Raw genomic sequence first — 16,175 nt, 5'->3', positions numbered from 1 at the left:
CCTATGGATGTATTGCTAATGTATCGTAAAAAATGTTTTCAACAAAAAAAATGGCATTCAACGAAGAATGTAGATATGACTCAGCAAAGAAAATAATTATACGATTACATTGTTCAGTGAATAAAAATCTTCTAAAGACTTTACATCTAACTGCGTTGCCTTATGCGAAGTAATTGCCCGAGTCGAAAAATTTCGATAGATCTTACATTGATTACATCGTTAAAATTTTACTCTTATATTGATTGAAAAAAATTTCATTTTACATGATTCAGATCATAGTTACGATAAAAATCGTAAAAGTAAGATTATTAAAAATTTTATATGTAGATCTTCAGTTTATATGGGTTCTCTTACTAATAATAGTCACCAATATAACCAATGTTACATATAAATACGGAAATATTGCCAGCGTAAGTAAAAGAATTATAAAATGGAAGTTTCTATTTCGAAATATAAAAGTTTCTAAATAATTCATAATTCTGTATTTAAGCATTGAATAATGATGGCTAATGCTAAAAATGTCATATATCATATTCTCCATTAAAACTTTAATTAATATTAAGTAACGTCATCTTAACGGTAAAAAATTACATTTAGCTAAAATTATTTTCCCGTTAGTTGTATTTCTAAAAAGTAATGTAACTTATGAACAATCTACAAAAATTTTTCAACTCAAGCAATCTGTAACAATAAGTAGCCATGGTCAGAGTATAGTCAGTATCGAGTATCGAAAATTCCTTGTTCAAATATAATGTTGAAATACTTGTAAAATGAATAAATAAGTTTTTTGTTTATATTCTTATTCTAACTAAGTATGAAAACTTTGAGTATTTAACCCATAAGCAATGTCTATTGATGACCGTCTATTCTTTTAAATAACTTTACTAAATAACATAAAATACTAAGCTTTATGATAAAGCTCATATAAATTCTTCGTACCATTCACTTCGGAATTTTGGATTCTTAGATTCAAGTTGTTAACTACTTTCTGAAGTTATGCCTGAATGGTTAAAATAGAATTGTCCACAATATGTTGTTACAAATGTTTTTCAATTGTAAATCTTTCTTCGTTGTGCTATTACATTTTTATCATGTATATAAGCTAAAATATTCTATTTTTTTATATTTATCACATGTGTTATTTCATGACACATTGACAGGTACGATTATAAGACGATTTCCTGTTGCTTTTTTTTTATTCACTTATAGATATGTTAAAAAATGACAAAAAATTAATTCTATTGGTTACAGTTATATTTACAATTTACAAATAAAGCCTATTGATTACAGTTGCTATAAATCTCAGTACATTTATACATTTAAATCTTTTTATTAGTAGTACATTAATATCGTCCATAAAAAAGCTAATTTAAAAAAACAGCTGTCGTGAAATTGAGGGTAACCGCAGTACACTATATGAACACAGGAAAATTTCTTTAGCTTAATGACAAAATATATATTTTCTTTTCTATTAAATTATCATTCCCTTACAATCTGACTTTTATGCTGATCATGCAGTGTATGATGATTACCTCGAATTGCAGAATAATTTATACTTAGTTTCCTTTTTCCTGTAACTAAACATAAAAAAAAATATTTTTGTACATTAATAATTTATCATAACAAATATAATATATATTTCTCTAAATCGAAATCATACCGAATATTGAATCTGATACATACGATACAGTGATTCTTACTTTGAACAAAATTCTACACTGAGAAAAATTTCTTATAAAAATTACGGGTCTGTCGCCGGTAAACCGGACATAAGTGACAAGTCGCTATAGAATTTACGAATTGAAGATATAAAAAATACATTTCACATAGTATTTTTTAATATTTATCTAAGAATTTTTACGTAACGTCTTAGAAGTTTTTACTGTACAGCACAGTAAATTTTTTTTGCTGGTAAAATTTCCTGTTGCTTCGAGAAAAATTTACTTGGTCTTCATCAAGATGTCCTAGTACACAAAAGAATTTTTACGGTGCCACATAGTAATTTTTACTGAGCGAAAAAGTAATTTTTCACTCAATTTAGAATTCGATGATGTTCGGGTGTAATCGAGTTGTTTTGGAAATTACGAGTGTTGTGTATAATAAATATTTTTATTACATGATGGTTAACCAAGTCTGTAAGTATAAAATTTCTATCATTTTTATCATTAATTCAATAACGTAATATACACAATATTAATATACCAATGCATGTATGCTAATAACGTTCTGACAATTCATTCAAATTAATAAAAAAAGAATTAGTTATTAAAATTTATATTTATTATTTCACATAAATAAATTTCATTTCCATCGATATATTTTTAATCATTGTTCCAGAGTTGTTATGATGCATATCTTTTTACCTTAGGCAGCATGTTAAGATCTCGGTTAATACTTTGAATACCTAAGTTTTATGACTTTCAAACAAAAAAAAGTTTGTTTTGACAGGGTCAGGCCGATCTCTGCTACACACATGGGATCTTCAAATCGTAGTGCAGTTTGACAAAGAGAATTTTTATATCTTTTGCCTATCCTCTATTGCATTTTCAACTAGAAGATCGTTGTTTTGACAGGTCTAGACCAGTCAGTTATCTGAAAGTCTTCGAAAGAGTAAGATCGTCGGAATTTTTGAAACAGCGAATCATTTATTGTGAGTGTTAGTGTTTACATTATTCCAGGTGAAGAAGGCCCTAATTTTTATGTCCTGAAAGAAATTATTATAGAAAATGAATTAAGATTTTATCTCATTGTAAAAAAATTATTAGAAGTATTTTTAGACGAACATACAGAATGTTATTTAGTATGTAGTAACAATTATTCGTTTGAAGTATTAGATAGTAACCAAATATATAATTTTCATCAAACAAGTATTGTAGAAACCCCAAATAAAAAACGATTAATAATTAAGATATAGTAATTAAGATTTTTTAGACGTATTTATGTTTGTAAAAAATGTATGAAAAAAAATTTCTAATTAAAAGATAAAAATGTAACAAAAAAATTATTAGACATTATTGATTCAATTTTCATTCCTAACTTTTTTATGACTACTTTATTGATCTTTTTTTTATAAAAATATTTATTAATAAAAAAAAAAAAATAAGCAACATAAATTTTACGGTACCACACCGAATTTTTTACTTGTACTGTAGACTGAAATTTTACGGTGCCACAACGAAATTTTTACTTTTTGCCGTGGAAGTAAATTTTACGGTGCCACAGCGTATTTTTTTCGTGGGCTTATAGTACTTTTTCCTTTGCCTGTCACTTATGTCCGCATTACGAGAAAGCACCGTAATTTTTTCTTAAATTTATCATAAAAATTATAAGAATTTTTTCTCAGTGTATCTGATATTCTGGAGGTACTTTTTGTGTTGTTCCTTATGTATACTTTTATTTATTTACGTACATATATAGATGAAATATATTTTTAAAAAAAACATGTTTTATGTTCATTTGCATTCATTCTGATTTAACGCCAATATTATATTGATGTAAGTGATGTGATATGACATATACATATGTTTGTAAATTTGAGGTGTTAATGATTGTACACGTTGAAGGTTAACTTTGTACTTCTTATGAGTTTAATGACATCGTTATGAATTAACGTTTCCCACTAAGTTTTGATTCACAGAATATATGAAGTATAATGTTTACATAAAAAATATTTATGAGACAATTATATGATTCATTTTCTGTACACAATATCATGTGAATCGCTACCAAATCATACAATCACAATGTCATGAGAATACAAAATGAGTAACTTACAATTAGTTATGATCGAGATATGCAGTGTTAATTTGAAAAACAGTAGAAATACAATGACAATTCCATGATGATTCTTTTTGCTTTGTTCTTATAGAATGCATATAAGTAATAATGAAGTTTAGACTAACAGTTGTATAGATAGTTAATATTGAGTGATAATCGAATTTATTATAGATCAATGATTATACATGAAATCATTCTGATTATGAATATTTGTTACGAACACAATTAATGCTTCATAAGGGAACTTTAAGTTTCCGTATACAATACAATAATTTAAGGATATATGTTTTTTAAGTCCACTAATGTACCAAAAATTTTATTAAAGAAGAACAACAAATCTCCTTACTTGAAAATAATAAAATTTATACGCTTCTTCAAAAAACTATATTTTTTCATAATGTGGTCAATAAAAATTCAGTTGTAATTGTGATAAAGTAGAGAGAAAAGTTTTTTTGGGCATTTATTTTAATGTAATATATGTTATGATAAAGATTAAGTATTATAAAGCGTCAATCAAATAATCTTATTACGTGTCTTTTTCAAAGAAGAATACGATTTCTGAAGTTTAGTTAGAGAATATCCAATTTAACATCTAACCAGACGACAACTCCATCATGTTGATATCTTTTCATCATTGTTTCAAACATGCTTAGATGAAATCGAGTCCAGTGTAATAACGGATAAATGTTACCACCCACATTGTATGTACTGTAGCGTAGAATTCGAGATCAATATCTCAGTGATGCAGGCGGGTTCAGAATTTCTCGTAGAGACCACGCCTACCATGTTGGCGATTGGTTTAGCATTCTACATTAGTAAAGTTTAAGTGTTCTCTGGGCATCGGAGAAAACGGGCGGGACAAATCCTCCAACCATAGGAGTTTAGAGAGGAAGGGAATATTCGGTTGTGCACCAACCGAGACATAAATCATATCCAGTCGTTCATTTACCGCGAATAAGCTTGCGTAACATATTATATAAAACTTAGGTGCAACAAGTACAATACACTTTTTTGTTATTAAAATATTATAAGAAAGAAATTTTTCAACGTTTTAGTATAAAAACGATAACATTCTTTTTCTTCATAATAATTAATATTCAACGTGGTTAAAAATATGTGAGAGTTATGCATTAATCATTAACGTCGATACTACAGTGTCATAATTAATAAATCATAATGTGTAGTAACGATAGTCCTCCACCAACAAAGGAATCGTTAACTGTAGATTTGAATATTGGAAGTCCAATGGCAGGATTTTTACCAGGACTTGAACACTACAGATTACAACTATACCATTATGCTATGGCAGAACGTTTACGTTTAGCCCAGCAGTTACATCCTCAGCATCCCGGACTCAATCATTCTAACTCTGGATCGTCGGGATCACATCTTACTATTTCTTCGAATTTTCCAGCGCCTCTCCCACTCTATCCAACTGCTGCAGCAGTAGCTGCAGCTACAAGTTATCCTAACAGACTGGCATTATCAATGGCGTTACTCCATCCACATCATCAACGAATTCCTGAAGAGCCAAAACCACAACATAGTTATATTGGACTCATTGCAATGGCAATCCTTTCATCTCCAGAAAAAAAACTTGTTCTATCGGATATTTATCAACATATACTTGAACATTATCCGTATTTCAGGAGTCGTGGACCAGGTTGGCGAAACTCAATTAGACACAATTTGTCATTGAACGACTGTTTTGTCAAGTCGGGGAGGAGTGCGAACGGTAAAGGGCATTACTGGGCTATTCATCCGGCTAACATGGAGGATTTTCGACGTGGGGATTTCCGGCGACGTAAAGCTCAAAGGAAAGTTAGACGACATATGGGTTTAGCAGTAGATGAAGAACCTGATAGTCCCAGTCCACCACCTTTACCATCTACTCCACCGTTATCGAATTCAGTAGTCAGTCAGTCAAATACATCATCATCGTTAAATGGTATTTGGTGCTCTCATAGTCATCAAAATCCCTATCTTCCACAGATACAAAGTAGCTCTGATCACAACAAAATGCTCCAACAAATACCCCAGAACCAACTCAATTCAAATCCTCATAACCATTTTCAAAGGAATCCAGTATTACAAACAACTTATCAACCATCACGTAAGAGACAGTTCGACGTAGCAAGTCTTCTTGCTCCAGACGATCAGCAGATGCATATTAAAGATAAAAGATTAGCCAAATCAAGAAAATTTAGCTCTAGTGAAGATGAGCATGAAAATGACAATGTTGACAATGATGAAGATGTAGATGTTGACATTGAGACACATTCTTACCCATCTCCTCATGCTCATCGGGAAAGCCCTGACGTCAAAATAAGTTATTCAAGTAATGGGTGTAATTGGAATAAATCAGCTTCTATTAAAACGATGCAGCCACTTTTAACAACGCATCTTCACAGCCACTTATATATGAAAAGCCATTATGTTCAAACTAATAATACATCGAGTTCAAGTATTTAGAAGACATTTTTATGATTTGATTGTAAATAATTATTTATTATTAAAAATCGATGAACTCTTGAAAATGTAATGTGATTGTAACATATATTCTATGTTTTGAGCTAATTTTGGTATAAGATAGTTAGTATCTAATTTAAGTTATAAAGATGTGAATTTTTTATTAAAAGTCTTATACAGATATGACATTGGACTCAGTAGTTAAGTTGTCAATCTAAGTAAATCATTGTGTAATCTTCAGTGTTCTAGGAATGACGAAGTGAATAAATAATGGTTTAAAAATATCAGGAATTTAGGAAGTCACATATTTTATCTTATAATGTAATAAGAAAAATTTATGATGAAGCAAAATTAAATTATTTGTAAAAAAACATCGGTTGTGAGATAATAGAAGAAAGCATATTGTTGCAATAAAAATATTTTCTAATTCTGGAATTAACGTATATATAATATACATAGGAATCATGAATCAGTAATGACATTTTAATGTGATGTATGTTTCACTTTGCAATTTCAATGTTTAAAGTTTAACATAGATAATTCGACATTTATGATAGTGCTGTGGTTGAGAAATCCATTAGCATGACGGCAAACTGATAATAGGTAAAACCGAGACCCATCATAGTATTTGTGAATGTATATACTTCCATAGAAATTATAATTTCGTTGCTTCTACTGACAGAGAAACTGATAGACATTGCTCAAAGGATAACGAAGGGAACAAATATTCTGTAAAAACTATTGGGTAGCAAGCATAGTGTTTAATATTATCATAACATCTTTATTATTCGTAAATGACTCATGATTTTCATACATAAGTTTCGATTTCTCATAGAAATGTGTTGATTGCTCAGCGAAAATATTACAATTGAATAACTATGAATCTTTTTTAGGATGCTTTTGTGAATTTCATTTAGTATTTAAATAAGTTTATTTAAATTGTAAGAATAAATAATAATGTCTAATGTTTATTAAGCTTTAAATAACAATCAATTCATACAAATATGCGCTACCAAATCAATCATCTCAATATTTTACGATGAACTAGAACCTGTTTAAAAGTTTTTTTAGAAATGTCTTAACATGTGAAAAAATCAGAAAGAGACATTCGATTCACATTCTAATGAAATTAAACAAAAATTGTAATGAAGACAAAAACAACAAAAGTTGAGACAAGAACTACTATAAACGAAACAAAAAGTACTTCAGGTAGGTAAAATTATGTTTCCCATAAATAATATTCTGATATGAAAAATTCTATGCTTCGCTAACGTAAGTAAATTTAAAGTATACTTTAATTCAAATGCGAGATATATTGAGTCGTAATTTTTTTACTTAAAATGTAGTTTTTTTTTTATTTTTTCTATATTATAAGCGTATATCAATAACTACAGTGACTAAATTTTGTTCATAACAAAAAATTATTCTAATTTCTTCTCATGAGTATATACAAAGCTATATGAGATATCGAGTCATAAAATTACAAATACATATTTTTACATATTCATAGTGTACTTACGGCAATCATGTATTATGTCATAAAAATTCTATAATATCTGATTATCTATGCTTTCTTTGATTATGATTATCGTATTACGGAGCAATAGAATACTACGTTCACTCTGTAGATTTGAAGAGTAATTACATACATAACATTGAGTGAGAATAAGTCTAGATCGGGAGACCAAAAATAAATCGAGAGTAAAGTAAAAATTATTTCGGGAGAAATAACAGTTATTTTAAGTTGGTCAAACTGCAACTCATAAGAAATGCCTTCTATTTCATCCTTATTTTTTCACAGATTAAACACATTTGTAGTTAAAATATATTTCAATTCCCTGTTCAAGTAAATTTTATTATAATTTCGCTGATTTTCTTGAAACACAAACGTATTCTTTGATTCGAGTAATTACTGACTTAAATAAGAAGTCAAAAAATACTATGCTTGAACCGAGTTTATAATGAATATTTTATATATTACTGTTTTGATTATTTCAAAATGAATCCCATTTTTTACGCTGACAAATTTATCGGAAATGAAATGTAAGATGATAATTTCACGATTAATTTTTTAGACTTTCACCCGATAAAACGATTTTTTAGACTTTTTTAAAGTCTGGAATACTCCATCTTCCTATGAAATAAATTGAGTAAATTTACATTTTGTTGCTTCGAAATTTTATCTTTACATTTATTGTTTAGAAAATTTTATCTAACATATAAGGTAACATTCACTTTATTTGCTAATAATTTACGTTATTCACACTAAAATTTTAAAAATATGCCGTCGTTTAGTCACAAATATTTTCTTTATGAGATATTACTAATCTACATCACTTGGTCATCATAAATGTTATGTTTTTTATCAAGTATTCTTCAATAAAAAAAATACAAATACTTTCTTATATAAAACAATGGGAAGACAAACACAAGATCAATCACACTTTTTTATAGTGTGAGAGAAACATTAATTATTTCATAGGTTATTGCACTGGTGAAAAGTTAATACATTGATATTTTTAATGCTTTTAAAGAGAAAATAATATCATCGACTCGAAGTAAAGCAAAGCTCAGAGTTATGTATCAAGATATGGAAAAAAATAGTAATGAATATGTCTTATTACATATCTTCATGAGCTAATACTCGGTTCGATTTAGCAATTTTGAATGTTTTCATATTCATGTTAATGAAAAGTAATTATTTAGTGGAATTCGTTGTTGTTCTCATCAACTAAAAAAAAAGACCGTGAAAAAGTAAAGGATAGCTAGGATTAGAATTCTGCTATCCGTATTAATATGATTTTTAATGATTACTTCTATTCTAAACTTTCATTTCAAGCAGAATCTATAAAGCATAATCAAATTTCGGTCAATAACATTTTCACTTAACTTCTACGAGAGAACCCTAACAGAATTTATTTTAGGGAGAGAGTTTGCACCCAATTCAAATTTTCTTTATTTAAGTTCGACACCGAATAAGATACCATATTAGGCCCACATTATAGTCCAGTCAATGTGCATTTTAAATACAAAATTCCATGGCACATGTCGAAACCAGGCATATTTTAGAGTGTAAATGCGCTGAATTCAATCAACCTATTTTCAGTCGAAAATGCCAACTGTGTCATATTTTTTTTTTAGTTTAAAAATTGATTTTTCCGATAAATTCACATATTTTCTGTGATATCTCGTAAATAAAGCAAAAATCAGGCATACTTGACGGGAGAAAATTTTTTTCTTATGTTTTAAGGAATATTTACGTTACCTCACTTTTTTCATATTCAATTTTATTTTTGAGATATTTAATCCCAAAAAGTTAAAAAAATAATTTACTGTGGCAGCCATTTCTTCTGATTACCACGCAAATTTATTGGCATTATCGACCGATTAGAAAACTGTAATACCGATAGAATGGAAGTTGTCGTCTTTCAAATTTAAAGGAGTACTAGCAGATTTCCGTGACTTCACCAACAAATAACCTAATTCCAGGAACCTATTGCTAGGTGATAGAATAAAAAAAAAATATATACACGCAGGTATTAATGATGATAGAAATTAGTTTAAATTCTATCGTAAGATTAAATTTCTGCTCCCTTACAACAAATTTAATTTCTATGAACAAACGGTGCAGGTTCCTATATATTTTACATGGTTTGTAACTTTATTCCAGTGAAAAAAAATTACCCGTTGAAAAAACTCAATTATGTCATATAGAATCCGTATTATTTACAAATTTTGGGTTATTCTGATTTTATACTGATTATTTTCTTCAATACAGTCAGCACAAAATAAAAATAACCTGTTTAACCAAGTATTCTAAATTTTTATTGAATTTTCCAACACCGTACTCATTGATATAGGAAATATTTCGGAATTTTTGTAAAATACTGATTATTTTCATATCAGTATTTTCTGCACAGAATAAGAAAAAGTTTTTGAATTATTCTACTGAATAATTTCTAATAATTATAATATTATATAATACTTATTTAATAAACTACTTCATTAACAATATATGCTTTAAAATTACTTTTTCTTTATGTTAATACAATTATGATTACAACAATCGTTTATTCTAGTTCTTTTATATTTATTGGACTTGTGTAATACATATTCTTATCAATGTTTATTTGAATGCATGGTGAAATTAACTTTTCAATTTCTATTGCTTTTATCAAAAGTGTTTCTTCACATTTATGGATGAATCCTGAAGTATTGTAACTATATGTATAATCTTGTGCGCTGTACACTCCTTCACTTTTTACTTTGCGAATTGTTACTAAATACTCGTATTCACAAATACAAATTTTTTTATTACATTTGCAGTATAGATATTTAATAAATCAATACCTCCCAACACTGCCATCTTCGAATGTTAGTGAAACTTCGCGCCTCGTACACGTCCTAAATGACTTTGCAAATGATAAAATTGCCATTTATCAAGAATTGAAATCAAACGAAATGCAATATCATCCATAAATTAAGTCATTTTGTTTTAATTCCGATGAATAGTGTAAAAAAATACTTTATCGAATTTCCTTTAAATACCTTAAAAAGTAATTTTGTTCTTAAAAATTTCCTTTAAAATTTTTTTTCAACTCATTTTCACTTAATTTAAAAAAGTAGTTAGTAAAAAAAAATTTCAGACGACTTGGCCGAATAAGTTAATAATAATATGATTAACTTTTTGATAACATAACATTATTAATACATGTAAAGATGTATAAGTTGTTAAACACAGGCTTTCATCAATGTATCTGTACAAAAAAAGGTTCATGGCCATGTTCAAATATTTTCTGACTTAGCGTCAATAAATTCAACAAGTAAAGAGAGAAAAAAATCAAATCTTTATAAAGAATTAATTATGGCATGTCAATATCATAATTACGTGCTACTCTAACGAATAAAGCAGACAAAAAAAGTGGTTATGACTGGGATCGAACCCTGCCCGGCAAAATAGAACTCTGATCCCGAGTCAAAATTTTTATAATAACTTTATACTGACTATACTGAATTTTCAGTATAATCAGTACAAATTCAATAAAAGTAAGGATAGGGGTTTTAGAGTTAAAGTAATACTGAATTTTTACTGAAGACTTATGAATAACTCCGTTTTCAGCTGTATCAGTATAGATTAAGTATTCAAAATCAATTTTCAAATACTGAATATATACTGACACTTCTGAATATCCGGATTCATATTTAATACATTCAGTAAAAAATCAGTATAAATTTCGTAGATTCAGTATAAAATAAATATTAAATAGAAGAGGTTGGTTACTATAGTAACCAACCTTATTTTGGATTTTACTGTAATAAGAACAATAATTATTTTCTATATATTATTTATTAAAAAACACATAAACATACATTATACATTTTTATAATTTATAAGAAATTAAATATATATTATTTATCCCCCCCACGGAACAATATATAAATAATTTTTATTTTGGAGAATATATTTTCATTTATATGAGAATTGGCCGATTATTTATATCCGAAAATATATTGTGAATGTAGTTTTAATACATCCGGTTATATTTTAATATAATTTAAATATATTTTCGATCGGCCAATTCTTATATAAATAAAAATATATATTCGCAAATATAAATTTTTGTATATTTTGTTCCATGGGGGTCAATTTTTCTTTGGAAATAACAATTTCACAGTTAGAAATCTTTGGAAAAAACAACTATATTCCAATAAACTCTTATACTTATTAATCGAAAGCGATATGCAAATTTTAATTTGTTTAAAATAACCATTACAGGCTATTCACTTCCTACTTATTAAAAAAACTTTCCGAACGTTCAATAAAAATTTAGAATACTCATTCCAACAATGTTCTGATTCTATACTGATTAAATTGATGTCAGAATAATAATCAGTAAAATTAAAAATATTTCAGTAGGTTCAATATCATATAAGAATAATTTCAGAACGTTCAATAGAAATTTAGAATACTCGTTTAAATAAGATGCTCTGATTTTACATTGATGTCAGAAAAATCAGTACAAAATCAGTGTAATAGAGAACGTATCAGTAGATTCAATAGAATGATAGAAAGATTTCCGAGCATTTAATAAAAATTTAGAATACTGATTTTTAAAATTTATTCTAATTTTATACTGAACATATTGATGGCAGAATAGACAGTACAAAATAATAATGATTTCAAGATGTTCAATATAGAATCAGCATAGAAATTAAAAAATTAATACATTCAATATGAAATCAGTATTGTTTTAGAGTACTCAATATGGATTCTATATGAATTCAGTATACTCAATATAAAGTTATTATAAAAATTTTGACTCGGGATGCTCTAACCACATGGCCAGCATATCTAGAAATTATGTGTATTTTGTTTCTACACTACATGCTTGGATACGCCGATTTGGAATTGAGCTTCCTTGTTAACATTTGTACTTGATAGAAATGATAATAATGGATTAATATGTGTATTTTAAATTATCTTCTAGTATTACATTAATTAATTTTCAATGAGTATCATTACTTATAGTCATATGAAGTGCAATAGTTATCAAAGTGTAGAGCATTATAAAGTGACACACTATGTTTACATCACATACATATATTACCCGTACACACATATACACAAATTACTCACCAAAATGCAGGTCACCATCAGTTCTGGATACGCATTGAGCATTTTTTCAATATGGATGACTGGGGTCAACTGTTAGCGTATTCGGTCTCTGCTCGAAGACGCTCAGAGCAGAATCGAATATGGCCGAACAGCAGCGAATATACCCGAACGGAATAAATAATAAATTATCTTCATCATCATCTTCAGATTATGGTGATAACAGTAATTCCATTTCAAATCCATTTAATGAATTAATTTTTTTTTAATATAAATAAATTTAAATTCACAAAAAGAGTAGGCTAGTTATACTGACAGTTGATTTCAAATAGAACTATTTATACGTTCGGGATTTTTCATACGCATTCGGCCATATTCGGTTCTGTTCTGAGCGCCTTTGAGCAGAAACCGATTACGCTATATGATCATGGTGCTGCTGTCTGTCGGAATTATTTGAACAAATTTCCAATGATAATCATCCTAAATCGTAGGTTTCTAATTTCTTCGTAATTATACAATTTTATCACCTGAAATAATTTTCTTTAATGCTTGCAAGAAGTGCGCTGGACAACATTTAGGAGCTGAAATTAGATAGAAAATAAATAATTCACGATTTCTTTTCATAACCTTGTAGCGGCCATCTTGGAATTAAAGTGCGGCAAATCAATTCATAATTATCCAATTTTCTTTTTAATTTTTTTATTAAAAAAATCAATTGGATAATCGAAATTGCTATCTAGCATACAGCCTCAAATGTAGGCGAATGTACGATTTTGAATGGAATCTTTATTGCCGACAATTTCACATCTCAACTTCACTGTTATGTCCTGAGGTGGGTTGCGTGATTCGAACACTAGAAGACGCTAAAGCATCCAACTCAAGGAGCGGGGAATTGGATTCATGTAAAATCAAATAAGGAATATTCAATATTTAATTTTATATTATATAGGTACTCGCTTCTTTAGCATAAAAGATGTGTGTTCTAACAGAGTACAAAATGATCTGGTCTCTCAAATTTTTATATCTAAGTTGCTTAGTCCTTTTACATCTCCACTCATCACTTCACTTATATAGAGGCTCTTTTATTTAACATGTGGTGTTCAGTGGTCTTAACATTTGGACATTGACGTCACTTATGGTTTTTGAAAAGTTTCAACTGATACGTAAGTTTAAATATTATTGATTTATTACTAAAAGTAACTTAACACATTTTCCAATATTTATCTTCAACTCCAGCCATATTTTCTCTTATAATTTCGTTCTGACTTGGTCTAAGGTACTCTATCGACGGCCTAACATTTTTCTCCCCACCGAATAATTAGATGACTCAAGGTCTCTCCTGCCAACTCATGTTTCGTCAATTAGACAACTCTAATTAATTCCTAGACGTATATATCCCTTCTCGAAGGGCCCAGAAGCTTCGAGAACGCAGAGTTTTCGAGAAACACGGACTGTAGTCTTCTGTATTCACCGGTTACTGCGAGTATTCGTACGTAGCTCGTACTCGGACGACTCTTGGGCATCATCGGACGATGCCAACCCACAGACAACTCGTTGTAACAGTCAACTCGGTACGTGTGTACTAGCAGAAAGCTCACGCAGTCGAATTCTCTAGTGAAAACCCAGACAACTCCCCACACATGGACTAATTCACCAGTTAATCATCTATAGTGATGATTATGAATTCATCAGGCAGTCTACCTCTTAGAAGATATCCTCAGGAAGCTCATGTTGGTCCGCATCAGCATCTTCTTACAAAAGGCGCGAATGATGTCGGCTTCGACGCCTCACGGCCTCATGGACAGACGCACACACAAGATCCATACACGAACTCGCTTGTGTCTGTGTGGCTGACGCCAACACAATGAAACTCAGACTACTCAAAAAAATCAGGCTACTCCTGGTGCAAAGACCAGTACAGGAAAAGAAAACTTCCAACTTTTAATCTTTGAAGTTGAACATCTGATGCCGCTCTGGAGGACACGTTTCACCGTAAGATCTGGTGAAACAAGAGTGTCTACCAGAGCAGTGCCATTTAAGAGAGGCGTTTACCAGAGAGATACGCTCAGTCCTCTTCTATTTTGCATCTCACTGCTGCCATTATCTGTCACTCTATGCCGAACGCCTGGATATAAAGCCGGACGAGTCTCCAACCGCATACACAAAGTCACACATCTATTTTATATACATGACTTGAAAGTGTACGCGGCAAGTCCTGAGAGACTCCGAACAGCCCTAGAGGTTGTTTCCGAGTATACCAGTGGAATCGGCATGAAGTTTGGGTTGGACAAGTGCGCAGTTGCCCACTTAGTAAAAGGAAGATCTCCGACCTGGAGTGATAATGTCGAGCTTACAGACGGGAGCATCATAAAACATCTGGATGCTGGAGAGTCATACCGATATCTTAGACAGGCACAAGCTCCTTTACAGGACGTGTCTGTCATCAAAGATACTCTCCGCAGTGGGTACAAGTGGCGACTTAGGAGAATATGGGGCTCTGAATTATCAGACCCTAACAAAGTCAAAGCCACGAATATGCTCGCTGCCCCAGTCTTGCTATACTCATTCGAAGTTCTTAAATGGCTCCGAAAAGAGCTTAAAGATCTGGACATTATCACGAGGAAAGTTATGACGTTACATCGATCTTCTGTCCAATGCCTATACTTTCCCCGTGATCTGGGAGGGCGTGGACTACTAAGTTTGAAGTGTCTACATGACAGGTTAGTGATAGGCCTGGCTTATGACATCTATGAGAGCTCTGATCCTCTTCTTAAGTTCGTGAACAGCTTTGAACTATTGGGAAGGGATGCATTCTTATATAGAGCAGCATATCAGGCAGCGCAGAACCTCGGCTCAGTTTTCGACCCTAGCAGCCCAGACGGTCTGAAGCTTTTGCAATTGACCAGAGGGCAGCGAAAGGTCAATGTAAAAACAACCGAGCAGTTAAAACTGCTTTCATGGTGTGTTTTACCGGCATCTCGAAGACACAGGACTTGTCGCACCAGCTGACTTTTCAATACCTTAAGTGAGCTGGCTTGTTCTCTGAGACCGGAGGATTCATTATAGCCTGCCAAGATGGTGTATTTTTCACCCTCGCCTATCGGCGTGGTGTTATGCACGAGCAACTCGAGGACACAAGATGCCGAGTTTGCCACGGTGATGTAGATGAGACGCTATTTCATGTATTATCGGCTTGTCCGATATTAGCGCCTTCAGCCTACATTCACCGGCATAACGCCGCCCTAAGAGTGCTGTATTACCATCTTCGGCACTGTTATGGAATAGACGAGACACCAGTGCTGCCCTATGTGCCCGG

At 30.6% G+C, this 16,175-nt stretch overlaps 1 protein-coding gene across 1 annotated transcript; it reads left to right on the top strand.

The window, feature by feature from the left end:
* The first annotated feature begins 4,841 nt into the window (after positions 1 to 4,841).
* Positions 4,842 to 7,095, top strand: fd102C (forkhead domain 102C). Its single transcript, XM_035091920.1, has one exon. The coding sequence runs from the start codon at positions 4,954 to 4,956 to the stop codon at positions 6,247 to 6,249; it is 1,296 nt and encodes a 431-aa protein (XP_034947811.1). The 5' UTR covers positions 4,842 to 4,953; the 3' UTR covers positions 6,250 to 7,095.
* The last annotated feature ends 9,080 nt before the right edge of the window (positions 7,096 to 16,175 follow it).

Source organism: Chelonus insularis, unplaced genomic scaffold, assembly GCF_013357705.1.
Source record: "Chelonus insularis isolate UGA/USDA-ARS -01 unplaced genomic scaffold, ASM1335770v1 contig_8_pilon, whole genome shotgun sequence".
In the NCBI taxonomy this organism is placed as follows: Eukaryota; Metazoa; Arthropoda; class Insecta; order Hymenoptera; family Braconidae; genus Chelonus; species Chelonus insularis.
This window is presented reverse-complemented; position numbering and strand designations above follow the sequence as displayed.